Source organism: Gallinula chloropus, assembly GCF_964237585.1.
Source record: "Gallinula chloropus genome assembly, chromosome: 7".
NCBI lineage: Eukaryota > Metazoa > Chordata > Aves > Gruiformes > Rallidae > Gallinula > Gallinula chloropus.
Window position 1 is genome coordinate 257,804 of NC_140092.1, and position 27,660 is coordinate 285,463.

A 27,660-nucleotide genomic window follows, 5' to 3' on the forward strand; every position below is an offset into this window, starting at 1 on the left:
CGAACAGGCTGCATCTAGGGGCTGAGGCACACATCTCACCTGTGTCTGGTAAACACGTACCTGCCACTGCATTTACATGTAGGTGGAGTAAAGCTGTTTCACCTTCCCTTTGCAATGGCCTATCTCCAGTGCAGCTCTTCCCACCCTGACAGGGTTCCTCAAGCTGTGCTCCAGCCTCAGTGATTCCCTGGGCTGCCTCCTCCTTCCCCAGCTGAAGTCTAAAGAGCTTCTCTTTTCCTCAGGCCGCTGTTGGGTTTTTCTGAGCGTTGCTCTAAAGCAGCACAGAGCACCACATGTGAGGAGAAGAGTGTCTGCAGGATGTGGGTTTGAGGTGGTGGGAGATGGGCTGTTCATCTCTGTGTTGAAAGCAATAGTGCTAGAAGCAGTAATGCTTGTCCAGAACTTCTTAGGATGGTGGCTTCGGGTTCAGACGGCACAGTTACGGGGATTTAGTGGGCTACAGCCAGTACAGGCCGAGTGCCTCGGGTGTGTCAGCGGTCAGCGTAACAGCCCTACATACACACTGTTAGTAGAGCCTCCTCCCTCCAGCCCATGCAGACCTGTGTACTCATGGGAGAAGGGCACTTCTCACCCACAGACCTGGGAGGACACACTCCCTGGTTCTGTCTAACAGCTCATTTATTAGCAGTCAGTGTGCCCTTTCGTTTCTGGGAGCTGGGCCTCGTGCTGATCTGGAGAATATCAGCTTTACATCCCAATGAATCCACTGCCTTGCACTGGGGCACGCTGGGCCCCTTCCCATGGCTGACTGAACGTGAATTTAGGTTTACGGGTAGGTAGAAGAAGTAGTTTCCAAAGGCTTGTCATTCTCAATGTGTCCATCAGTGCTGCAGCACACTGTGTTCAGCCCTCAGAATACCTGGGACCCCAGAATATGTAGGGAATGGGAAAAGGAACAGCACCTCACCACCTCCTTCCTCTTAGTGTTGAAAGATCAGTTGCTGTGACACGCGGTTCCCGTTGAAGCATCCTTGTTTACCTCCTACATAACTCATGGAACTGAGGAGACGCAGAGCAGAGGGTGTCACTGAACTTGTGCTGAACATGAGTTAGGCCAAGACCCCCTTCCTGATCCTTGTGAGGAAGTTCTCTGTGGTGAGAACAGAGTCCAGTGAGTGGGAATGATTTGTTTGTGATTTGTGTTAGCCAGTTGGAAGCTATCTGGGGTAAGTGGGAAAACCAGGCACTGGCGACATCCACTGACACGGTCTTTCTGCTTTCCTCACAGTCCAGTGGAGTAGCAGCGCTCATTGCAGTTCTCGTGCTGTTGCTGTTAGCGGCGCTGGGTCTGCTGTGGTGGTTCTGGCCCCTCTGCTGCAAAGTGGTGAGTAAAGAAGTGACTGGATGTGTGACTCATGGCTATAACTCATACTGTGTTGGGAAACAGAGATACCAGGGGAATTAGGTTAAGAAAGAGAGCTACATGTGACATATGCCATCTGTTGAGGGAGTTTTCTTTCATCAGTGATACGCAATAAATGCAAGATGAGACCAGCTTTAACCTTGGACTGCACTCTGAGCAGTGCTTCTGGCTTTCTGAGACCTGCATGCACATGAACCAGCATTGGCATGCTGGGTGCTGCTCACTGGCTTCTGCTGAGGCAGCACATGTTACACTTCTGTGAAATCTTTGATAAAAGACTTTTCTCTGTTATTTGAAGGTGGTTGGCTATGGCAGATGCTATCCTGGTATCAAGGACCAATCAAAAAGTACTATCACTAAAGTCAGTATTTGCAGCCTATTATGGGCTCTCAAATTGGAAATCCCCTATTGCCTGAATAACCCCTCACACACACTGCATCCCTCTTCATCTGAGAACATCTTTATCCTTCCAGCAGCCACCAGCAATGCTGCTTCACTAACTCTCCTTTCACCACCTTGCGAGTTGGGGTTTTAAATTGCTTAATAGTACTTGTCCAGCCCAATGAGAGTGCTGATAACTTGGGAAGTGGGATTGCTGCAGGCTGTTGGGGTGTTCTTTGGGCTCGTGGAAGGACGAGCTGGCCTTCTCGCCTGACCGTGCCGAAGCCCATGTCATCAAAGGTGCTGGCGTAGTCCGTCAGGCCCTAGGCTATGGTAGGGCAACAAGTCCTCAGCCCCCATCTGTGTCCTCATGGTCTGAGATTTCTGAGGAAAGAACTACGAGCGCTCTTTAACGTGACAACTCTCTCCTCTCTCATTCTCCACTGTACAGTCCCATCAGAAATCCAGGGAGGTTGTCTGTTAGCCATTTTACTTCACCTCCTATCATAAGCCTTCCCATAGAAAAGGAAAATTGGAAATCAGTAAGAAGCAAGCTTCCTATTTTCCTGTTTTAAAATAATTGGCTAACCTTGATTCAGAGACCACACTTCTCAGCGACTACATTTTCTGTCTGTAAAAGTGGCTACAGCTAGGTATATCACATAGATCTGTCATCTGGGGCAGGGTGAGAGGGAGATGGAGGGCATGAAGGAGATAATATTGCAGCAGACTCATGCTGGTAGAAAAGCAAACATTTCTGAGTTTCAAAGTCTAGTTATTTTAAAAATATGCATGTAAAGTATAATTTAAATATCTAAGAGAAACCAAGTAACTTTTTTTCAGTGTCTTCTGTCAGCTAATTAGGGGCAAACTTTGACTTGCTTCACTACTCCTTCACAGTTGTAGAGAGGGATCATCATATCCTTTCTCAAGACCTGATTTTCTATTGTGCTTTTCCTCATTTCTCAAGGTTTTCTTCCCCACCAAGACACACACGCTTCCTTTTGAGTTGCCGGGCATCACGAGAACTCTTGTTCCTTTAGTTTGACAGAGCTCTCAGAATGAGTTACCTCACTGAAATTCTGTTGCTTTCACTAGCTGAGTGTGACTGTCAGAAGGTAATCCACTCATGTCTGATTTATGTGAGCCCAGAACCAGGCTCTTACTGCTGGAAGTGCAATGGATCACATCGTATTGCAGTTGTGCCTGCACTTTCAGTTGTTTGCCAAGTGGATGTTTTTTTTGTCAGCATCAGGTTTACACATGTACAATCTCATAAACCCCCCTGAAATTCTCTTCACATTGAGAAGTCAGTGCTTACCAGCAGTTGGTTCCCATGGTATAGCAGAATTTCACACAGGATGCTTTTTCCTTTCACGGCAGTAAAGAGGGGCTGCAGTATCCCAGTCTCTCCAGGGCAGGTATTGCCAGTGATGGCTCTGCAGTGACAATCAGTAAGGTGCTTTCTGGGATTTTTTTGTGTGTTAAAGGTCTACATAAAAAAAAAAGAAGTAAAATGTATAGTTCCATAGCATTAATTTCTAGCCTTTTTGGTAGCTGTGCCAGTATAATCTATTAAAATACTATCTACACCAGCCTATGTCCTTACAAGTGAAAGGATGTACACATTACAGGTGTGCATCAACACATCATGCAGACCTGTGGAGGAATACCTAAGCTAGGATCCAATTAACTAAAACAGATGCCCTCTACTGCAGTGCAGAGACACCACTGTGGTGCCCAGGATGCAGGGTTCTGCCTGGGCTAACCTCCTGTGTGGAGCTGCATCTGCACAGAGCTAAAAGAGAACTCCTGCTGAAGTCAGTTCCTCCCTGGTGCTTACTTCAAGGGACAGTATCCTAGCCTGAGCATCCTTCCTGGACATAGTGTTTGATACAGGAAGGTTGTTTGGTAGAGAAGTCTTGAGCTGCAGATTGCGAAGTTATTACTAAGAAGCAGCCTGACTTCTATGGGCGCAATAAAGCCACAGCACTCTGTGTTAGGTGCCCTCTCAGTTCCTCCAACCTCCCATGGATATTATTTGTTTCTTTAAAAAAAAAGGTAATTTTAGGAGTTGCTGCTCCAATACTGCGTTTCAACTGCACCTACTGCCAAGTACCGACACCTTCCTTTTTGCTGGCGTGTGCGTCCCCTCAGATGGTTACACTGTGCCTCCACTCCTTGCCCTCTCTCCTGCACCTGAGGTGCTCACACAGCTTATTGTGGCCACTGCTGACTGTGAAGTTCTGGGATTTGTTGCCAGTGGCCTTGACGAGAGAGGCAGCATATCATGGCCAGGCAGGACCTTCTCCTCTTCCCTTCCTCTGAGTTCCCTGGCAGAGCAGAACGTCTGGTTTCATGGGACAAAGTGCAGGAAGAAAGCAGCAGCCCTCAGGCTGTGTAACCATCCCATGCTTGGGCATCAGATGGATGAGAGAGGGGCAAAGCCACTGAGGACAGAGCAGCGCGAGCGTCCGCAGCCAGGCGAGCCGCATGCCAGCAGAGCGCTGAGCGCCGGGAGCTGGGGCACTCCCCTTCCTCCTGGCAGCATTCCTTCCGTGGACGCTCAGAGCTCGGGGTAGGAGAACTCCTTTTTCTTATTCTCCACACCCCCTGCCTTTTTTAAAGGCAGTTCATTGCTGACAGTTCTTTCACTCTTCCCTCAATATCAGAACATATGATCGCATCAAGCTGGCTTCAGGCTCTGGTGCTGACATTTCCTAATGCCCACATCATGCGAACACTTGAGAAGTGTTAATGAGCAGATCAAAAGGACTGTTGCCTGAAGCAACTAACTTTTTTTTTAATTTAAGAAATCGGCTCTCCTCCAAACTCAAGTCTTCCTTCCTTGCGACTAAATAATGAGGTGCAGCCTTGCCTGGTGACAATAATAATAAAAACCCCCAAATTAAGAAGTAATCCAGCTCTATGTGGGATTAAGAAGACAAGCAGCATTATTCACAGTCTTCTGTATTTAATCTGAATCAAGTTGAGGGAAGTTTATTTGCAGGATTATGATCTTCAGTGCGTGCAGGTTCACACCACGTTGGCATTGTGTTTTCTGCCGAAGCTCCACGGGTTCCTCAGATTTCTCCTTTTCAAAAATGGCTTTCTGCTGATTTCATGTGACATCACACAGGGCTGAAAGTAACCTGTGTGTGAGTGTGTGAGGAGCCTGTGGAAGCATAAGGATGCAGGCATTTACATTCCACTTCTGTCAGCAGGGGTGAGTATCTGCTACTCACAGCAGATTATTTTCTCACACCACTGTCATATTTGAAACGAGTTTCCTTTTGTGCAGCTATTAGAAATAGCAGCTAATTAATGTATTAGTTAGCTTCAAATCAAGTTTACCCCATAACTTCAGGGGGTTTAGCAGCTGGCAGCGGATTAGATCCTGTGGTTAGGGAGTCAAACAAAGAATGTCATCAACTCACGACTTTTGAAGCCCAGAGAGAGCCAACCAGTGAGAGTTTTCTGTGACTGACTGGGGCAAATTCTGGTTCTGGAAATGAAGTCTTTGCTCAGGAGAGATGGTGAGACTTAAGAATCGCAGAACTGGAGTGGTAATACTTTTTAAGATGTATTTACATAAATCCATAATCTCCCTGGCCTTTCCTCCTGCACGGCTTGCAGGTAATTGTTAGAGACAGGCAAAAGGGAAGTACGAAGGGGAATAAAGAAAGCTAAGATGACCCTTCAATATATTAAAGTATCATTTTACCATTTCCAGTCTCTTACTTGATTTCAGTGAGAAATAAATGGATTTGTGCTTTGAAAACCTCAAGTTGCGCCAGGGGAGGCTTAGATTGGATGTTAGGAAAAACTTCTTCTTAGAGAGGGTTGTCAGGCATTGGGATGGGCTGCCCAGGGAAGTGGTGGAGTGTCCATCCCTGGAGGGGTTTAAAAGACGGGTAGATGTGCTGAGGGACATGGTCTAGTGGTGGTTGGTGGGTTAGGGTGATGGTTGGACTTGATGATCTAAAGGGTCCCTCTTCCTACCAAGACAATTCTATGATGCTCTTATTTGATAGAATTCCTGTTTCCAGTGCTAAAAGTCCACAGCTTGTCTAGGCTGTAGCTGGTGACTGTGTTGTGGCACTGAGACTAGAAATGTAAATCAAGAAGAAAAGCAAGATTACTGGTCAATAAAAATATGTTTCTTTTATGTATGATGCTATACATTCACACACTGGCATTATTTACAGGCAGTGGTAGAGTAAATGAGAGTGCTATAACTAATAGCATGGAAATAAAATAAGACACATTTCAGCTAAGATACTAAGTCCTGTCCTAGGACATTTTGGTGTTTGTCATCATGGACAGTGTTGGTTGTGACTGTATAATACTAAGGCACAGCAGAAACAGACTCCTTTATATTTGTGGGGCGCTTTTCAGTCATTTCTGTACAACAGCCAAGCACAAAAAAAGGGCTCAATAACACATAAGTATTTCTTTTTAGCTTACAGGCCTGCTTTCTTGTGCAAGGATGCCTGTGCTTCAGTTTTCATCTTAATCATTTAAGAGGGTCACTGCTTTCCTCTTCCCCTCGCTGTAGATTCCTGTCAGTACTGGGGAACTCCCTGAGATTTACAATGTGTGTGTGAGAAAGGGAGTGGGAAGAAAGGTAGGTAGTGATTGAAAAATGGGCCTGTGTGAATGATCCTGAGAGCTGGTCTATTCCAGAAGGATTTTAAGAAGCCCTGTGAGTGTAACTCCCACTTGCAGGCACTCCACACTGAACCGTCAAGGATCTACATCCTTAAATTATTAGATCTGAAATGTGAGATCTGTGGAAGTGATCTAGACGTCTAGAGGTGAAGCCTGAGCTACCAGAAGGCATTTCACACTTGTCACTGGGCCAGAAATCATCCAGCATCATGGCACAATGAAGCAGGCATCTTGGCCCAAGATTCCGCAAGACCTCACAGAGACCTTGGGATGCTTTTTCTCCCAGGCTTGCTAATTAACTCCATAGGGTTTCATCACTGGCTGTTACTTAGAGTGACTGAGTCTCATCCGGTCAGGAAGCAAAGTGGCAGACACGTCTGCCCAAAGAGTGTCTGCCAGTCAATTGATGTTATTTTCTATTAGATGGATGGTGTTAATTTCCAGAAGGCCTTGATAATCAATACCCAAGGGACTTGGCAGCAGCAGTTGCCAGTTTGCAAGCAGATGTGGGGGACTCAGATGGAAACTGTTCACTCTTTAAATATTTTGTTGGTGTTTGTATGCTGCCAGTGCAATTCCTTATGCTTTTATATGTTTGGCTCTTTCAGGTCATCAAAGATCCCCCTCCACCTCCGCCAGCTCCTAAAGAGGTAGGGTATGATGGTGCTCCGCTCCTCAGGCGGGTTACGCGATGCCACTGCTCTCTGCTTCCCTGTGCTGCGAGCCTGTCCCTTTGCCCCAGCTGCTGAAGACAGAACTGCCCCGTGGGAAGCTGTAAGCTGAGTGCGGGATGGACGAATTCCAGACCTCTGTTCTGCCTCAGCCATCTCAGTGTGGCATAAACTAAGCCCAACCCCACAGAAATATTTAAGGGCTTTATCCCAAGAGAGCAGAACATTGTTCTTCCCATTCTGCAGTGAAAGCACAAAGACTGAGGAACTCTTGTATAACAGTCTAAAGATTCACATAAGACTTGAACAGTGTTTTACCACAGCTTTGGCATGCCATGGAATTCTCTCTCTCTTACGGGCATTTAGTGCACTAGAGGATCTTCCGATGCCTCCGGAGTTTTTGTCCCTTGGTCTTGATGTAGCCAACTGCTTGAGCAGTGTACTCTAGTGTACTCTGACAGTTAAGTCCATGATGAGGCACACTTCATGGAGCTGAGGCAGCCAAGAGTGAGTTTGACAAAGGTTGGCTTAGGAAACTGCGATCGGCGGTGTAACCTTTATCTGCAGATCTGCCGAGCACTGTCTGCTGAATCCAAATGAGTGGGGCTGATGATCTGGCTCTTTGAAGGCATTATATTTTCTGAACGAGAAGCTGCTGCAAATCTCTTTGTGTGTGATTTGCTGATTTTTGTGAGAGGAAAGGAAAAGGATGAGGCAAATGAATGCCTGTCAGGAGAATACAGTTAGATTCCCCATTCAGGACTTTACTAACCGTCAGCACCAGTGCTCTTCCCATGCAAAACACTGAAAATACTTCCAAACACGACCAGATTTTGTTTGGGAATTGGTAAACACTCTGGAAACCTAAATATCTGATTTTTCTCACTTAACATGGGAAAACTTACTACCTCTGAACTCTAGTGCAATATAAAAAAAAGACAGCAGGGGAGAGAAGGGGGGAAACTATCTTTGTGAAGTAAACGTTATTTCAATTTATCAACAGGAAGAGGAACAAGAGCCCTTGCCTACCAAGAAATGGCCCACAGTGGATGCTTCCTACTATGGTGGACGAGGAGTTGGAGGAATTAAAAGGATGGAGGTCTGTATGATGCAGATGCCAATTCATTAAAACACAAGCTCTCTGAGGCTGCAAATGGTGGAAACAAAGACTTTTAAATTGCTCTGAAAATACAAGGGCATAATGTGTGCTTCCTTCCCAGTGACATAAGCCTGGTAAAATTCTTCACCGTATTGAACAATTTTGACCTTGCCCATGAAAGAACAGCTTTCAGTAGTTCCATTTGACTGGAACTTTAAATAGCTGCCTGAAGACACGCTCTTTCCATCAAGCTAATGAGAGAGTGAGAGCCTTTTCTGAATGTTTTGGAAGAAATTACAGTGAAACATAAGTCCTCCAACTGTGGGACAGCTAAATGCACTGACAATGGTGACGCTAAGGAGAGGCTTGATCCCAGAGGAACTCACAGCGACAACAGTGCCTCTCTTTGAAAAGACACGATAGCATCATGTTAATTAAAACAGAATGAAGAATGTGCATCCTTATGGGCACGTCCTTATGTCAGATTTGATAGTCACGTCAGCCTCTATAGAATTTGGAAAGCAGTTTTCTGCAGTTTGTAACTTCCATCTAGGAGACCCACCTAGGCCATACTGATGTATCCTGGTGAACCTTTGAAGGTACTGGCCTAAGAATCAGCTGCTTTGGAGTGTTTTTAAATGCAGCAGAGAAACATGCAAGTTCTAACCTTTATTGCTTGTATGTGTTTCCTGTGGCAGTTCAGAATTGCTAATTTGGAGGAGAGACTGATCTTAGAAAGAGAACACATTTTGTGTAGCACTTCTCAGAGGCAAACTAGAGACCACCTACCAGAGCTTCTAGCAGGAGCCATTGTGAGCCTCCAGGAGGGGTTCCAGGGTTTAAATCATTAGTTTGTAAATGGGATCTTGTGCAGTGAAACAGAAAACTCTCGTGAATGCCATTAACATCAGTGCCATAAAGAAGTGCACGTTCATCACATGACAAAACCCCAGTATTTCCCATTGGAAAAAAGAATAACGATTACCTTAGGGAACTCTGATCTGTACTAGGGATTCTGGTCAGAAGTAAAGGCTGAAGCGGTAGCCTTTAGCCCGACTGAAACTGCTGACAACAATCACAGGCTGGAGCAAGGCCCCTCATTCTGTGGAGCTGTGTGTGTCCCTTCTCTGGGGTGTGAGAGCACCAACAAATATCGGGGTTGGGTGCCACACTGTAAGTGCCCCAAGCACTCAGTCCTGCAGCATCTCTAACAGTGGGGCTGAGGGATGTGCTGGATGACAGGGCTGCTCAGGGCAGTATCAGACCTGGTAGTTCTGCCTGGCTTGAGGGAGCTGCTGCTCACGTGGTGAATCAGGGCAGAGCAAGCGTGGACTAAGGGACAGCAGACATGGTCTGAGATGAGAAGGTGACTGGGTCAGAGGAAATTACTCCTTACCTGACAGTAGATGTGGTTTCTGTTGCCAAGGCACAACTCGCTGGACTGGTGTTTGTTCTGTTTTCAGTTCATGCAGTTGTCTGGTTTTTTAGTGCTTCTCTGTGCTCTCTTCGTTGGCCATTCTCCAGGCAGCTTGATTCTTGTGGCAGGTTCCCTGCACAGAGAAAGGGAGAGAATCAAGCAGTAAACTTCTGCTTAGTGCTTGTCTCCTGGTTCTCTTCACTTACTACATTGCCTTTCGTGGCAGTTAACACGTTAACTCCCACCTTCCCCACAAACTTCACCCCTCTGTGACAGGCTGGAATAATTCAGCCAGTGTTGTTCATTCTTCCTAGAGCTGTATTTGGCACTGCTTCAGGCTTTTATGATGTAATTTCTAGACCCCACCCGTTACAGGCAGTATGTTGTGTTGTCAGACTCCACAAATCCTGGTGTGTTCTGGGCGAAGTCGCTTTCATCTGAAGGAGAAGGTCATTTTATCAGCAAGGAATCCACCATCTATCTCTAAATGGTTTTAACAGTGTTTAAAATACATTTTAACAACCTCATAAAAAACACCGTAAAAGTACCATTGATCACAGTGAAAGATACAGATGCATTTTAATGACTCAGCAGGGCCTACTTGGACATGAAAGCCCATTCCAATATTGCAGAGAGGGTTCCCCAGTGAGAAGAAGAAATCACTAAGCAAGCCAAACAGTAAAGTTGAAAATAACAAAGGTTCAAAACATTCCCCCTCCTAGGAAACGATGGTCTGTGTTGTACCAAGGCATGTTATGCTTTTACAGACCAGACTTTACAGACCAAAATCAGACTTTGCTGCTTTCGTTTTCCACATTGAGATTACAGTGATAAAAGTCACTTGGGGGTGGTGATAAAATGACAAGGTTTTCCTCCAGAGTATTTGATTTTTCTGAAGGGGGCTAGACTCTGGCTTGCCTAGGTACTCAAGGAAGAGGAAGTCGGGTTGCTTCCTTCTCCCATCCTATGGCATAGTTACCTGGCACTTTAGTGTCCCCAGCAAGGTCTGCAGCAGTCCCCTCTGTCCACTGGTAGCAGACAGAAGACCAGGGTCAAATCTTTTTCCTGGTGAGTAAAATGATTTTGTGCCCTGGAGCACTGGAGAGCTGCTGCTTCCCATGTTTTCCTGCCCATTTTCAAGTCCTTGACTGGGCAGGTAGTGAGACAGAGCTTCCCTCAGGATGGAGGGTCTGACTTCTCTGGCGTTTCTTCCTTGGATGCTTCTCTGCTCATGCCTGGCCTCTCCAGTCAGGAGGCCCCTGAAACGAAGCCCACACAAGTGGGCTGTGTCTGTCAGCGTGTCCCATTTACCTACGATGTGATGCCCAAAGTATAATTTCCCCTGTAGCTGTACCAGGTCCCCTGACAGGCTGGGTGCAGCAGATGCCATGATTGAGAAAGTCCTGTGGTGACAATGATCCAGGTCAGTTCCACTAAAAGCCTCTGAACTCCAGCTGCAGCTTTTCGATGCTCGGTCTGGACCGTGACAGTTTGTACAACACAGAAAGCATCCTTGCTCAAAGTGCTCTGTGGTGTTTCCAGTTACATGAAGTTAGATGAAGATTGCTGTAGATAAGATGACTGTAGCAAGGCAAGTAATCTTTCAGGAAAGGGTTTTTCCTGTCTTTCCTCTTCACGGCATAATAAGCACAACCTTTTATGGCAGTGGAAATGCAAGCCTGTCTCACCATCAGCAATAATCCAGGCTTCCTTTCTCTTTGCACCCTTTGTATATATTTTATATACTCATGGCAGGATAAAATACACATTGCTGCTACATGCTTTACATTTACTTATCATGCAGGTTAGACTGCTTCAGCCATACCATTCTCCAGTATGCATCTTCTTACAGAACTACTTCAACATCTGAGCAGTCTGAAGGAGCTTCTGCTAAAACTTGCTCAAGCATCACCTATGCAATTTGGGGTTCTCAACAGACATGCTGTATTAGGAAGTCTGGGTGACCAAAAAAATCTAGGCTTTCATCAGTGCCAGATTAAGGTCTGGTATTAGGATAAATCAGAACTGGAGGCGGTACTTTTGCATCACTAATTAGAGAAGATTTCCCAGATTTCCTGTCTCCTCCTATACTGCCTGTGTGATACACGCTAGAATTTTTTTTCTGGTATTTCTCTAAACTTTTTGCCACTGAGACTCATATTGCAAATGTATTTAACCAAGAATGCTTGCCATCAAAAATGAAGAGGGAACGTTTTCCTCAGTACCTGCTCCCTGGTTTATTCAGAGCTTCTTCCAAATCTAAGTGTTTTTCAGCTGCTTCTGTTATTTGCAGGAGTTTCCTTCTCCTTTGCATACACCATATTCCTGTCTGTTCTCTGGCTTTGTTCAGGTTCGCTGGGGTGACAAAGGATCTACTGAAGAAGGGGCTAGATTAGAAAAAGCAAAGAATGCTGTGGTTAAACTCCCTGAAGAACCAGAAGAACCTTTTCATCCCAAACCACCCAAACAAAAGCCTACCTCACCAGCCATTCAGGCCAAGTGGTATACACCAATTAAGGTAATCTTTTTTATTCTTCAGTACAGCATAAGTTTGTATGAAGGGCTGGATGTTGTCTGCCTCACTAGTCTTACATGTGCCGATCTGTACACTGTTTTTCAAGTATTCCCATTAAAGTGTGATGTACTGTTCTCAAAGTGGATACCTAGTTGGGATGAACAGCAGGAACAGTTTTTCGCCTTAAATGCTGTACTCAGTCATTACTGCCCCATTCTGTTATCCTTGGCCAAAAAAGGGGCGTATTGTACAGTAAGAGTACTAAAATCTGTGGGAGGCTTTGCTGGCATTGGGTCTATCTCAGTGTATATCCCGTAAGAACTGAGCAATACTGATTTAAACATACATACTCACTACTAGCCAGGAAGAGCAAAAAAACTGTATAAACCAATATAATGCAGAAGGTCTGAGAAACAAGCAGAACATGATAAACAGCATGAAACAAAGACATTTCCCATGGGTCACTGCAAACCTGTAACAAGCTCTTCTTAAACCTGACGACAGGTTCATTAGCACTGTGCTTTAAACATGTGGGAGCAGAGAACATGCAGGTTTAGCTGGCAGTATGGACACGTCTATTCTGTCTTCACAACTCCTTACCAGTCCTTTCTGGCCACTGGGAAGCCTTGAAGACCTATTGCATGGGCACACACACAGGTGTGAAGTCTGCAGCCCATCTGTGTAGAGCGGGATGTTGCTGACCCGCCGGAGCTGCTGTGCCTGCTCTGCGTGCGCAGCCTGAGCCTTCACTGTGAACCTGCTGCAGTCGCCAGATGCAGGACTCCCCAGGCTGCACGAGGCAGCTGCACACTGTGTGCCTGGCGGGTCCTGGGCTTCCTGGGAAGGATGAACTTGCTGTGTGCATGCTGGAAGGGCAAAAACATTTGTGTGGGAGGAATCCCAGGTGGACATGTGGCAGTTGAGCCCAAAATATTAGCAAATAAACCTTCAACTTCTTGTTTGCTCAGAAGTGAACATGGGTTAGGTTAGATCATAGCCATGCCGCTCCCAGGGAAGACGAGCATGCAGCACCTAGCATTTGCGGATGGGAAAGAGCAGTACTGCAGCCGTGTGGTGTGGGTGCCACAGCTCAAGCCTGTACTTTGTTTATAGGGCTCTAAGCAACTGGTGCTCAGTTCTGCCAGTAAATTTCTGTACTGTAGCACGTGTGCTGTGTGCTGTGACTGATTTCACGGTGCTGAGAGTCTCTTGCTGTGTGTCTCCAGGGTCGACTTGACGCACTGTGGGCGCTGTTACGACGGCAGTACGACAGAGTCTCTCTGATGCGACCTCAGCAGGGAGATGAGGTACGTGTGCGGCGCGTGTCTCTGCTAGGTTGGTGGGGACCTCACCTGAAGACAGCACTGCTGCCAGGCAGTGGCACAGGTTCATGCTGGGGAAGCAAGTAACGTGCTGGGGAAGCAGATGCATTGGTAGGTGCATCGCACCCGCCCAGGAACGTTGCAGAAAACACAGCTCCTCAAAGCAGAGTGAAGGCTTCTGTATTTTGTGTGTGTTCAGCTGGAAAACAAAACCACAGTGCACATTGCATTCAGTGTAAACTCTGTGACAAATAGCAGCTATTTGTAAGAGTAGAGTCTGGCAGCTTGCACAGAAAAAAAAGGTGAGGATACCCGTTTCTCAGACAGTCCTTCCTTCTACTACACATGACCCATGGAAAAGCAGCCTCCACTACTAAGACTGCTATGACTGGGGACTGAATTACAATTTGAACCGTTATAGAGAAGCTAGACTGTGTATTTCTGATCATTATTCCTCAAGAAAGTATTCCTTTAAGTCTTAGCATTTATCTCAGGAATGTATTTGTCACCAAGGTATTCCAGATCTACTGGGACCATTCAGCTTCCTCTTTGTGGCACATCAGAAGAGACGTGGGAGAAAATTATTTCCTCCTAATGAGCTAGCTGGTTTTGCTCAACAGCCTGGCCCCAGACGGCCACGACAGATCAGGTTCTCTCTTGCCACAGAGCAGTAGTGCGTGAGAATGCTGGTTTTGCAACGTACCCTGTAGAGGTGGCATAAAAGAATTAAAGGAGTTAAAGGGAGAGCGTTACCTTTGAGAGAATGAGACGTAACTGGTGTTTAGATTGTCTTCCTGGGATGAAGCTGGATACTGTTCTAAGGGAAAGAAGGGTGACATTTAATTAATACGAGGACAAGTGTTGGAAGAAGCAGAATGACAGAGCAGTGCTGGAAACAGGAGCACAGTCAAATACTTGTGCTACCGTTCTTATGTTGGCAAGTTATTTGCTGTTCACATGAATGATGCATGTGACATGTAGCAGAATTAACAGTAACAAATTTACACACAAAATAGATGGTACAATGCAGTTTAACTGGCAAATTCAATGCCAGTAGGGATGTAGAAGAAATGGTGCCAGAACAGGTTAAAAAATTGTCAGTTGGGACCTCTTTTGATGATTTCTGATAAGGACAGGTAGTTCCTGTAAGAACTGTGTGCCAGGGCTTTGTGGACCCCTTGTGGAGTGAGGCATCCGCCTTCTTTGGACTTGACAGGGAGACACTGATCAACATGTTGACTTAGAAAAAACAGAAGTAGCTCACTAAGCTTCATATCCCCGGTGAAGAAAGGAGTAGGATTTGTACTGATGAAGGAAATGTAAACCAGTGGTCATTACGGTGTGACCTGTGAGAACACTGCAGGAGAGCAGTTTCTGCCTGCCATGGTATTTTGTATTTAGGGAGAAAATAAATCTCGGGTGGTTGACCACTTGCTGTAGGTAGAGATGCTGTGCTGCAGCCCCGTGGGTGCCAGTCAGCAGGTGAGCGATCACGGATGCGTACAGGAGACACACGTGCACATACTTAGTTTGGAAGCACCATTATGGTTAACAGCAACTACACAGCTCTTTTGTTTTGTCTTTGTCTTCTTTCTTTTGCTGTTTTAGAACTTGGTAGTTCCCATTTGTAGAAGAATTCACTGCTGAATTCAAGTCCTTGATCAAGTAACTGAAATTTAGGCATGAAGTATCAAAGCTGAGCGAGCTTTTTCTTCCTTCTCTCTCCTCTCCCACCTCTGCCACGGTGCCAGATAGTGCCGAGGGTGGCCCGGTTTGAGGGCTGCACGCGGCTGAGCTGAGAAGCTTTGATTGTGGCTGGAAGTCCTTTGAGTCATAAATTTTTCAGCTCGCAATCGGTGAGGTTAGGGAGGCTTGCACAGGTGTGAGCTAGCAGGTTGTCGCCGACATCTGTTTAGAGCAGAGGCACAGGTCCTCGGCAGCCTGCAGCGAGGCTGCAGGACTGTCAGCAGATGTAGGGAAGAGTGGCAGAGCAGTTTTGGTCTCACATTTGCCGCCTGGGGGCTGAAACACTAAAGGTAGAGTGGGGGTGGACACAGCTGCGCTCCCAAACATGCCTCGGGCACAAATAAAGAGATCTAATATAGTTTGACTCTGTTGTGGTGGGGAGATGAGGACAGAGAGCCACTTCAGAGACAACTTAATGCTGCAACATCTGCCGCCAAGTTTCCAGGGAGTGACAGGGGACAGCAGGTACAGATCGAAGTCCCCACATAAACAGCCTCCATTAAGCCATGAACTCTTTTGAAGGGCTCCCATCAAACATAGTGGAGTCCGCAGCAGGAGATTTTGTTTTCAAAGCCCTGTTTTTGTTTTCTGTGCTAACAAGGTGATTTATAAATGATGCATTACCCTGCGTTCATACTCCTAGTTACACTCCCTTGCCTTCTTTTTATTAAAGGGGCAAAAAAGAATGAGCCACAGGAGTTGTGGAGTAGTTTGATAAAGCAGCTAATTGTTAAGAACAGGATTTTAACTGAGCTAACAGCATTCTTCAGTCGGCAGCGTTATGCTCAGCTCGGCAGCAGGGTGAGTGCCTGCGCCTTGACCTGTCACTGTGGAGAAGCGGCCGCCGTCACTGCCGCATCGCAACACTTCTGCCAGCGAGAAGAGAACTCGGCACTGGTCTGTGATGCTGCATTAGGGTCCTGTTCTCTTCTCCAAGTCCTTGTGTTTGTTTTCTGATTTGTAGTTTATCAGCTAAAAGTAATCAGTAGGGTTTCTCAGATTCTTTCTATCACCTTGTTGCATTGTGCAGTTTGACAGGGGCTGAGATTCTGGTCCTGTGCATGCTCATGCATGCAGATGTCTTTTAAGTCCACAAACAGACCGTGGCACTTGGATTTAGGATTTTGTCCTGTCAGGATGCAAATACACGTGACTGGTAAGAGGAAGAAATGTCTATAGCTAACTCTAGAAAAATTGCTATAGGAGAACCATAGAATACTGTCACAGCTTCTTTAACATTACAAACCAGCACGATAAAAGAAGGAAACTTTTACCTGTTTTTAATTTTAAGCTCATTCGCATTTACCTGCCTTAAAGATTATTTTTTTAAATAATAATGGCTGCAGAACTAGTAGTGTCATGTGTTTGACCTGTTACTTTGTGAGCATCTCTACATTCTACAGAAGCATTGTATTTTGCACTGTAACTCTGTTAGCATCAACCAGTTGACAGTTACAGCACTGTGACAGTGTTACAGCCCATGTTACCACTCCGGTAATCCCTACACTGGGCACAGGCAGAAAGTCATGATCTCAGGCTGTCAGTTGTGAAGGGCAGCAGCAATTGTCAGGAGGCTTTAAGGCTTTAAGTGCCTTAAAACTGAGAGAAATCTCGCTGTTTACCTGCAGTGCCTCGCAGTGCCGTGGCTGCCAGTTCTCACCCTGCTTTCCCGGGGTTTGATGGGCAGCTCATCACTACCTTTGCAGCAGAGCTGCCCCTCTGCCAGCACTGCTACGAGCTAGTGGTGGTAACTCATGGAAACAAAGGCCAGAGTGGTGACAGCAGGAGGTTTTTGTTTCCTTCCATATTCTCTATCAACAAAACTTTTTTTTTTTGCCCATTTTCTAACTCAGGAGGTCCTCATTCAAGAAAATACAGGTGATTTGGCTTCTCTTCTCATCACTGCAAATAGCTGAAATGCACAGAGAAATAGCAAGGTGCAGTTAGAGAAGGATTACTGTGGCAGCTACAACGTAGTGTGCTTTTTTGTTTGAAATTTCTCAAAATCAAACTGCTCCCAGCAGTAACTGATATGACAATGCAGGCCTCCTCCGTTCACTGCAGCTCCTTGTTCAGTGATAGCATGGCATAGTGTATTTTAACTGAACATGGAAATCATTATCCTCAAGAAATAGTTGACTGAGAGTTCTAAAAAGAAACTTTGGTATCATTTGCGTAGCACGTTGGATCTTCTAAGTACTTGCAGAGAAGATGCAGAGCTGGTTCTGGAATGTGTGAGGTTAGAAGGGAGTCAAAGCACTTCTTCTTTGTAACTGTTTTCTGTCAAAATATTCCTTCTGCCATTTTTTTCAAGTGGGAACTTGTTTGTATAGATCTGAGAGACAAACTGGAGCCAAAGCTGTTCAAATTATTAAGCTCCCTGTTAAAGAAAGCAGAAGAAAACATTTTCAGGGTATTCGTTTCCCACTGCCCTATTCAGACTGCGTTCAGAGGTCAGTCTCCAACACAAAGCAATGCATCTGGTTGAGTGAAGCACTGAACTCAGTTTCAGAGAAACACTCATCCCTTGGCCTGCCTGAAAGAAGAAAGTCCTTTTTTTGGAAAGAACACCTACTCCTTTTGTTAAAAGAGCAAGTGGCAGCCAACAGACCAGCACACAGGACAAGAGGCAAGGAATTTACATCAGTGGAGCGTTTTAAAAAGCTGAGCTGCCACCGGAGCATGCAGAGAGGAGAATCCTTGCAGTCTTGTTACTTCACACCCAGCTATCTGGAAGATGAATGGGTGCTTCAGGCTGCCCATAATGCACCCGGCATCAGTGTGCTGGCTGCATGAGAGTAATGCCTATGAAGACAGGAAAAGTCAATCTTCTATGGGTGCAATATCAATTTGCTACAGTGGTTCAATACTGTCCTCCAAGCTGTACTAAGAAGAACAATTCATTTGGCAGTGCAGGATTTGTTAATAACTGCTTGCTTCATTGGGCGCAACTCAAAGGGGAGACAACAAATTTGTTTTCTGAATTCCTCGAAACATCTTTCTCTGTGGAGTGGGCTGCAGTAAAACCTGTTGGTTTTAATTGCTACCTGGCTCCCAGTGAAGACAGGGCAGTGCCCTGATGATGAAGCACAGCTCCCAGCGTGTGCCCAGCCCTCACGCAGTTTACGCTGATACCCAGCACCTCATTAGTCCGGCTCACAGAGGGGCCCAGCCACTGTCCAGGAGCAGCAGCAAGGAAGCTGACAGGTTCCTTTGGTCGCTGCTCTCCAGGAGAGACGTGACGGCTTTAACTGTCTTGGGCGTCCAGATTTATGAACTAGTCCTACGCTCCTAACCAGATTAGTTCCCTTTCCATTAACTGCTGAAAGTAGGGCAGCTGTCCGAGCGGCTGGCTGTAAATTCGATAATGTCTGCTGTGTTAATCTGTAGGCTTTTCAGATGAAGGAGGCAGCAGATAACAGGATTAAAGTTTCACGACCCAGGGTTTTCACAGCCCGAGACGCAGGCGTAGGGGGATAGAGAATGACTTCTGTCATTAATCTTAATTGATTGCCAAGAGGTTTTAATCTGGGTTATTAATTAGGAAGGTCCTTAACACACTGTCTACATATCAACATCAGATGCTCTTTTGGGACTTTTGGGACATATGGCCTATCTTATATTTACATTCACACAATTTACACATACATACATTTCCGTAAGAAGAAATTCTTGTATGTATATATGCACACAGATAGCTGGGGAAGGAGGCATCTGCATGCACGGAGGCATCACACGCTCTGGCAAAATGTGATGAAAATGGAAAACACACTTTGCACAGAGGTTATGTTTTCACGCTATACCATATATTTATGTTGATATGTATATTAATCCGTGTTGATTATAGTGGTGTTTAGATTATCTTTCAAATGGAAACCTCTGACTTGCAGATTTAAGCCGTGTTTCGTTGACACGCAGCAGGCACCTCTCTGTCCCTCTGTCCCTTCAGATGATGCAGATCACAAAAGGAAGTGTTGCCAGCTTTTATCTTTCACAGTTCTGAGGAACTAATTCCAGGCCTCCACTTTTCCCTCTGTTTGTTTTTAAACAAGTTGCTGTTGGACAGCCAGAATGAATAGGAATCCACAGCTCCAGCTATGTACTATGTGATAGATCCCAGCAACACTGCTCACTGGAGGAGGAAACGCTGACCTGTGATCTGAGTGTATAAACCAGGCCCTGTCACAGGGCCCTGGCATGTGAATTTTGTGCAGATTCACACTGCACTACAAATTTCTGTGGTCTTTCTGCTCTTTACAGAAGATCATGTACATGATTAATCCCATGTATGGGAACGGAGCCAGGGCTGAGGGGCCCTTTTGTTTTAAGTGCTTTGTGAGTGACGGGAAGATTCCCGTTCCTTGCTAGGCCGTGCCGTGCCCGGTCTGCTTTCCAAAGCAAAAGGCAAACATGTTAAGGCAGCTGACCACCACTTGGTTACTCAGGAGCTGAACAGTCCGCTCTGTAAGTGTTCTCAGCCAGTAAGAACGGTTTGAGATACTTCAGACTAGAGAGAAGGGCATAACTGCTGGTTTTTAGGAAGAGAGAAAAAGAGGCCTGTAGGCAGGGAGGACTTACCAACATCTGAGTCCAAGAACTTCCCAGTTCTTCCTGGAAAAGGGAGATCATCACTTTTCTTGGCTAACACTAACAAAGCAGCAGTAGGGACATCTATCTGTGGAGAAACACATGAAACATTCTGAAAGCTCTTTCCTCACGTCCTTTGTAGGTACCCTGTTGCACCTTGAAACTGCTAGGCACAACCCTTGCTCGTTTTCAGCAATGAATTCCATTCAGTCTCTCCTCAGGAGACTTAAAAAGGAATTAATTTTGACTAATTGCTACGGTATTTCTCCATCAGAGTTCCATCTGCAGAATCAAAATAATATGAGGCCATGGCAGACACCGGTCTCCTCTCTTTGGGGACCAGGGACAGAACCCAAGGGGATGGCGTGAAGCTGCACCAGGGGAGGTTTAGGCTGGGTGTCAGGAAGAAGTTCTGTGCTGAGAGGGGGGGTCGGGTGCTGGCACAGGCTCCCCAGGGAAGGGGTCACAGCCCCGAGCTGGGCTGAGGGCAAGAAGTGTCTGGACGATGTGCTCAGTGCCACCTCTGACTGGGCTGGGCTGTGTGGGGCCAGGAGTGGCACTGATGGGCCTTAGGGGTCCCTCCCAGCTCAGGGGCTTCTGTGAATCTATGGTTCTGTGATCGGTTTGTGCATGCACATTTTCTCACTAGCTTTAGTAGAACATCATCAAAGAGAAGGTGCAGTGAGGGAGCTTTTCCATTATCTTGACACTGATCGCATAGGTCTTGTGGAATCAACGAATGAATATGATAAAACGTGGGGAACTACTACGGCACACGTGCTGCTGCATGTGACAACCGTGCATCAGAGGTGGACAGTGGGAGAGAAAGAAGAAAAATGATAAAAAGATACATGTACTGCTTCTGGCCTTTTTACTGTATTCCCATAATCCAAACTTATTTTTGTTCTGAAATCAGTTTTTGCCTGTTGTAAGTTCACTGTGAACTCTAGATCCATAACAGATTAATGAGCAGCCCTGAACACTTCAGTTACAGTTCAAAATGACGTGAGTCTTCGTAAGCTGTAATACAGTCTTCTGAACAAACTGTCCATGGAGTGTGCCCTCCAGCAGCACACGCCTCTCATCTCTGTCTGTTCGTATGCTGTGTCTACAGGGGAACTTGCTACCTAGTAAAAGCTGCAACTGTGCTATGGGTTGCCAAAGCCCATTATACTTTAAGGTTCAGGCTGACATCCATCCATAAATCAGAGTTTTGTCCCTGAACACTGTGACACAACGGCACGCCCTCAGCCTTAACACTTAATTTTAATATTGAATGTGCTGCTTTTTGATGGCTTGTGTCATAGCCTTCATGTAATTTAAACAGCCTTAAAGAAAAGTTAATTCAATTACACGTAATGGAGTTATTAATGCTGCTTCATGTCACTAACTATATATGGATGCATATGATTCTGTTCCTTCCAAGTCACTCTCAAATTAATTTTGCAACTTTTGATAACTGTGGTGGACAAATGCTAAATGAAAATCACTCGCTTAAGTTTAAATAGGCTCAGCTCACCATCTCCCTTCAGCAGCCTCTGTCGGACAGCTAACTAGATGATAAGTAACAGTTCCCTGACCTCTGAATGTTTAACATACCCCGCTGAGGGCAGCACTTCGACTGCCACAGCACTGCTTGGGCTCAGCATTTCTCATTCACAGATAAAGGTTACTTTATTTTTGATAGACATTTCTAGCTGTAGCTTTCTCCCACGATGTTACTCTACCTTTATTACTTACCTGAGCAATCCTAATCCTGCCACTAAAATCAGTCTGATCAAATTAAAAAGGATTAGATTATCTTGGAATTATAACTTTTTGTCCCCCCCTGGAAAAAACAGAAATTCTTAATGGTCTGAAATAGAGATTTCCTTGCTGGATGCGAAGTATTATGGTCTGATCAGAGAGGGTAAGCGCAGGTGGGAAGCACTGGGTAGCTAGTGGCACATTTTATATCTCTCTGTGCTGAAGTAGATGGATGATATTTTATTTTACATTGTAGTACAACATAAAACCTTCTAACATTTGGAATGGTTGTAGAATGAGGGGCAGCTATCTTTAGGAAGTACAGTATGATCCCACAAGAAAGTTGATTACTTAGGGCTGAAAATTTTCCTAAGAGCCTCGGGGCTCTTCCCACACTTCTGTGGAAGGACTCTCCCAACAAACCCAAACACACCCCAGCATTGAGAGTGGGGCAGGTCTCTGAATCACCTGTAAATCCTGCATGTTGCCCCCAGAGAACAACTGCACACCCTGGGAGGATGGGCACATCCTCATGCCAGGGCTGCCTCACTGCCCTGCTCCCGGCTCCTCAGCCAGCACGTGCTGCTCCGCTTGCCCTGCTGCTGGACAGCTTGGTGTGGCTACCCCAAGCCTGGGCTATCTGCCCAGTCGAGCCACAGCTACTCAGGGGTCATTCACTTCATTTCACTGCAGTGATACAGTAACAGCACCTACAGACAAGGGTTCTGCCCCGTAAGTGCGTGTTGAGCCTCCGCAGCTGATGGGAGTGACCCTTTGTTCGTGCTGTCATTTTCATAATGATATTCGGGGTCAGGCCTGACAACCAATCTGCCACGCATCAGCAGCAGACACCGTCTCTCTTCGGTAACAGGACATAGAGGCACCCCAGGCAGATGGTCAGGGATCATAGGTGGCTAATGAACTCGATGGGGCATTTTATTAAGACCATGATGGCAACTAAGTGAGGTTTTTTTCCCTCTCGTAACAGCATTTACAAGGTAAAGACAAGACAGGGAAGGCGTGCAGAGGAACAGGAGAACATGATGGAGCGAGGGTTACATGAACTAAAATTCTGTGAAATCTCTGAGTTCTGGATCTAGTTTCTCAGATCTCACAGCTTTAAAAGCACAGTGGTATGCACCATCTTGTGGAAAAGAAAGTGCTAATGGGTGTAGATACTAACTGGAGAGCAAGTGGCATGATACCGGCTCCTTCATGGTATTTTTGCTAGTAACTCTGGCCCTTTGAGTGAATGAGATGTGCCAAGTATTTTTAAGCTAGTTACCATCCTGCCCACTCTGGTGAAGAGAACTGGGGGGGAGGAAGAAGAAACAGAGCAAATCCCAGTAAGTTTGGCCTTGCAGATGCATATCAAGGACTTGGGCATATAGGTGGCTCTCAGTAGATGCCTGTTATGGATCTGCATCCCTTCCATCTTAGCAGAGAACAGCACTTGTGTTTTTAATCCTTCCAGGCCCTTCCTGCACCTAGCATTTGCTTTTTTGGTGTATAGGCATTCAGAAGTTTTCAGACTAACCAGACTGAAATCCAGATTACCCTCCCCTTTTCCTGGTGATCTTTGTTTCAATACATGCTCAGATACAGCATTTTCTGTGCTTTCACTGGAAGCTGCCTAGAGGAGTTGTTTTGGCAGTCATGAGATGACTGGTAAAGGAAACATGGGAACAGCCTCAGGAAGCAGCGCTCTGTGCTCGCTGCACCCTTGGTTAGAGCTCTGACCAGCTGTGGGGCTCTGCCTGTGCCACAGAGCCTGCATGGAGCAAGAGATGCCCTCCTGAGGAGCCCAGCACTGTGCCTACAGAACCTGCACACACGGGCGTGGGAGCAGCAGGAGCTCTTTGTGCTGTGCTGCTCACAGCAGGTTACGTTACACGCCGTAGGACGGCTTCACGGTCTCAGACGCGTAGCCAAGTGGTGCTGGTTGGTGTGAGAGGAAGCGGGGATTCTCCTTTTGGCAGGAGTGGGTGCAGATCTCTTGCTATCAGCAGGAAGATAAGTCACATGCCTTCTAAGTTTTTGAGGCTGATATTTTCAGACGTGCTACTCAGATCTATTTTAAGGGTTCTTCATGCTGTAAGTTTGTGAAAAGCCTGCATCAGAGTTTTACAGCACTGCTTTGGGAAGCTATTATCAGTAGATATTAATTATTGAATGCTATACCTTCTGGAAAAGTTGTTCCATCCCTGGAAAGTGACCTTGTTAGAAGAGGCAGAGGAAAAGAGAGACGTATAGTGCCTCCTGAGATCAAGTGGAGTGATGCGTATCAAGAGAAGACACTAAAGATTTATTGTCTGTGGCAAAAGAAACACAGATCTCTGCTTGTACAGTAAGTGTTTTTGACATCATACACCATAAAGAATGATTGGATACTCTAGGTTAAAAACTGTTTCACTGAAGGAAAATAATAGCCATGTTCACAGTGCTGCTTACCTGAGAGGGCTGGCGGTGTGGCTGCTGGCCTGGGGAATGTGACGTCATCTGAGTTAAGCCAGTTTTGTGGCAAAAGGTAGCTGAATAATCCTGTGAGAGGACGCTGAAGATCTACCTGAGTAAAAGGAAATGTAATGTCAGGGAAAAACGTGTGATTGTATAGGCTGTTGGTTTTGGTTTTACTTTTCCATGACGTTTACAGTTAGAGAACAAAGAATGTGACCGTAGCCCTTCACGGCTGCTGTGGGGGTGTTTAAGCGACGACATTGCTCGCGTAGGGCGCAGACTGTACTGCTGTGACACTCCTACTCACCTGTGACACTACCTGTTTCACAGCAAATGCTGCTGCCTTTGCAACTCCTGCTTCTGACCTTGGTGATAGCTGGTCTAAGTTCTTGCCTTGTGATGTCCACACCATTGGAGAAATCCAAGCTCAGCACTGTTTTAAAGCCCTGCATGGCAAGGCCTTACACCCCCCTAGTGTCTTTCTTTTTTCCCACTGCTGTTTCACAGCATGATGCTTGTCTTCCAGTTACACTGCTGTGTGGAGTTTTCCCGTTGCTCCCTCAGCTTTAAGTGTTGGAAAAAGCCCTAAGGTAACTGAGTTTAAAATAAAAGCTAGGGAAAAGTGACCACTCAAACTCATCCCTCACTTTTATCAATGCCACTGTGAGGTTGGAGAGCAAGGCAGTGGGGCCAGAGAGCTTCCAGATAAATCTTCATTAGATACATGTGCAAATACATCAGCTAGGCCTAGGCACACAATTAGGCACCTAATTACGTTGAAAATGCAATTGCACACTTAGCTGCAGTGGCCACGCCACCTCTGAAGCCCTTGGGTTGTCTCCATCCAGTCCCCCAGCGAGGCTCAGGGGCGGCAGGAAGGCCCCGAGGGGAGATGGGGGTGTCGGCCAGCCAAGCGCTTGCTGTGTGGCCCTGCTCGGCACCGGCTGCTCCGGAGCCAAGCCGCTGCCATGGCGAGGTGTTCAGGATGGGTTTCTGCCACGGTGTGCCCAAGCACAGCCCTGCACTTGGGCCTGGTTTTCCTGCCACTGCTGAGGTGACCGTGTCTGGCAGTGATGGAGGAGACATGCTGTGGCTCCCAGTCTCTCCAGCCTGGGAGAGGAGGGCTTCCACTGGTGTCACCTCGCCTGTAAGTACCATGGGGAAGCGGCCGACCAGAAAGGGATGTCAGGGTGTCTCCTTGGAAGGACAAGCTGCAGCACAGGCACTCGCATCCATGCTGAGGAGATCCCGAGGATTCCGGTGACTGGGCTGCCCCAGCTGACTTCATGTGGAATTGCTTGTTCTTGAGAGACCAATGTGGAGTCATCAGAAGGTGTGGTGAGAGGGGGTACCGATAGTACCGGCATCTCTGGCAGCTGTGTGGGTCTGCAGAATGTAGTAGGAGTGTGGTAACCAGCCAGGCACCAGTCCATACCACTGCTGGAGACACATCCCAGAGCAGGAGCTTGATAGCAACAGTTGAGCCGATAATGCTGAAAGCCCTAGATAAGAGTCAGAGTTAATTCTGCCCTCCCAAGGACAGCAGGCAGCCCAGACCTGCAGAGTTAGGCATTCACTGAACAGGCTCAGAAGTGCCCAAAGGAAAAAGCTGGGTCCTCATGAGGCACACACACACCTCACCTGGAAGGGAAGGAGGGGGCTGCATATGCAGAGCATGTGGAGGTCAGTTCCCAGCGGGTCCCTGAGCCCGGCCAGCAGCAGCGACCGCACAAGCGGCAGGCGAAGACATGAAAGACTCTGCCAGCAGTGGTGGATATGCTTAATGTGTTTAAGAGCTTAACGGCCTATGGAAATTAAACTGCACGTGTGCTGTGCCAGTCGCCTGCTGGCCAGCAGCCCCGGGAGCTGCCTTCCCCAGCTACCCGCTCGCCTGGGATTCACCAGGGAATAAACCTGCCCTTTACTTCCCTACCCAAAATACGGTAACCTTGCTGTCTGCCAGGGACTGAATGCTGAGGGAGATGGGAACACACGAGGATGATTTTCCCTGTAGATACACATATATTTTTTTGCCCTTTCTAATCCTTGAAATGCAACATTGTAAAATTCAGAACTTTTTTCTCCTATGGCAGCACTTTCATTAATGTTCCGGTGATGTAAGTTTTTAATGGTTGTAATCTGAATAGTCATTCTTCCATAATGCTCAATTTATTAAGCATCCTAAATAAGAAAGAAGTAGCCCTTAAAATAAAGCAGTTACTTCTTGTTAACATTACTCTGATTCCTCTGAAGGAGTATCTAGAATTGAAAACTTCACAAAGTCTGAAAATAAGACTTGTTTCAGAACACTTTCTAGCCAAGGAGTGAAGATACATTCTCTCCCTGTTTCTTTTGGGTTTTTTTTCCTTTTTAAACCACTGTTTGATGACAGAACTACTTTTTTTAAATTAATGCAGCTTATACTTTAAAAATTCATATTATTTGTACAAGCTGAGGTGCTCAAAGGAAGTTTGTCTGTGCAGTGATGAGGCCGTGCAGCTGAGAAGGGTTTGCTTTGTGTCCTTGGGTCTGCAACCAGTACAGAATCATGGAATCACAGAATGTGTCAGGTTGGAAGGGAAAGCCATTGTTTTGCTTGGGAAAAAATCCAGTTTCACATGTTCCCAATTGCTTGCCTACGTTTCCAAAGAATGTGTCCACATTCCAAAACCCCACCAGAACTGCTAACAGCTCTTCTGGCTCTAGTTAGCACTGGAATTGGTGATTACAACTGGATTTGAGAAAGCAAATTTTTCTGTGCTGTGATCCAGATTTGTAGGTGTGAATTTAGGGTTAGAAGCATCTGGACCTTTAAGTGCTGGTCAGAAAGACACACTTAGAGAGAGAAAGGGGAGGACTTGCACTGAATTGCTCAGTAGCAGCACTAGCTCAGCGCTGCCTTAGGCGAATGCTGTGGCTCAGAGAGCTGCGGTGTGTCCCACTGTCAGAACCCCGGCGTGCCCTGCCCCAGAAAGCTCAAGGGAGAGCAGCACTCCCGCGGTCCTACATGTTTCAGGTTCCTTTTGGATGTGGCTGTAGCAGGTGCCTGTGGGGTGTCACTTCCCTGGCAGCGGGCTGAGACAGGTTATTAAAACCATCCCACCTAAATGACTGAGATGATGCACACCCAAGTTCTCAGTACCTGCTCCAAGCTGTGCTTGCGTCTCTCAAAGCCTCCCCAAAGCCATGTGGAGAGGTGCTGGCTGACAGTCCCACGTGCTGCTGTGCAGTGGGAGCTCCTGCTGCTTCACAGCACTGTATCAAGCTAGGACAAGCTCATGCCCGTTTCTGAGATCACGTCCCAAAACAGCTGGCTGGTTAATTCCTTGGAGTTCGTGCACATAGCACAGGACTTGCTGCCTGCTCTTCCTCCCTCTCCCAAGCCAAAGCCGGCCTCTCACTCCGCCTGCCCTGGTGTGTTTTGCCAGCTCAGTGGAGGCAGAAACACATGAAGAGCTGTCTTTGCAGACCCCAGGAGGGGACACAGGACTCCTCCTAGGACTCAGTTACCAGAGGTGGTATCAGTCTGCTGCAACCACATTGTGCCCAGGGGGCTCAAAATGGGGCTGCAGGTCTTCATCCCTTTGGCCTGTTTCACAGAAAGAACAGGCACTGCATTTTCTTATTGTCACTATCAAGTCTGCAGTGATTTATTCCTCTAGTC

At 46.5% G+C, this 27,660-nt stretch overlaps 1 protein-coding gene across 1 annotated transcript in view; it reads left to right on the plus strand.

Annotated features, from left to right (window-relative positions):
* ANTXR2 (ANTXR cell adhesion molecule 2) overlaps positions 1-27,660 on the plus strand; it is a gene marked incomplete at its 5' end in the record, with an annotated part of 101,384 nt that overhangs the window by 52,241 nt on the left and 21,483 nt on the right. The window contains 5 exons of the mRNA XM_084266939.1: positions 1,250-1,345; positions 7,045-7,086; positions 8,111-8,206; positions 11,974-12,141; positions 13,365-13,445. Coding sequence (XP_084123065.1) covers positions 1,250-1,345; positions 7,045-7,086; positions 8,111-8,206; positions 11,974-12,141; positions 13,365-13,445 — 483 coding nt within the window. The remainder of the gene's footprint in view (positions 1-1,249; positions 1,346-7,044; positions 7,087-8,110; positions 8,207-11,973; positions 12,142-13,364; positions 13,446-27,660) is intronic.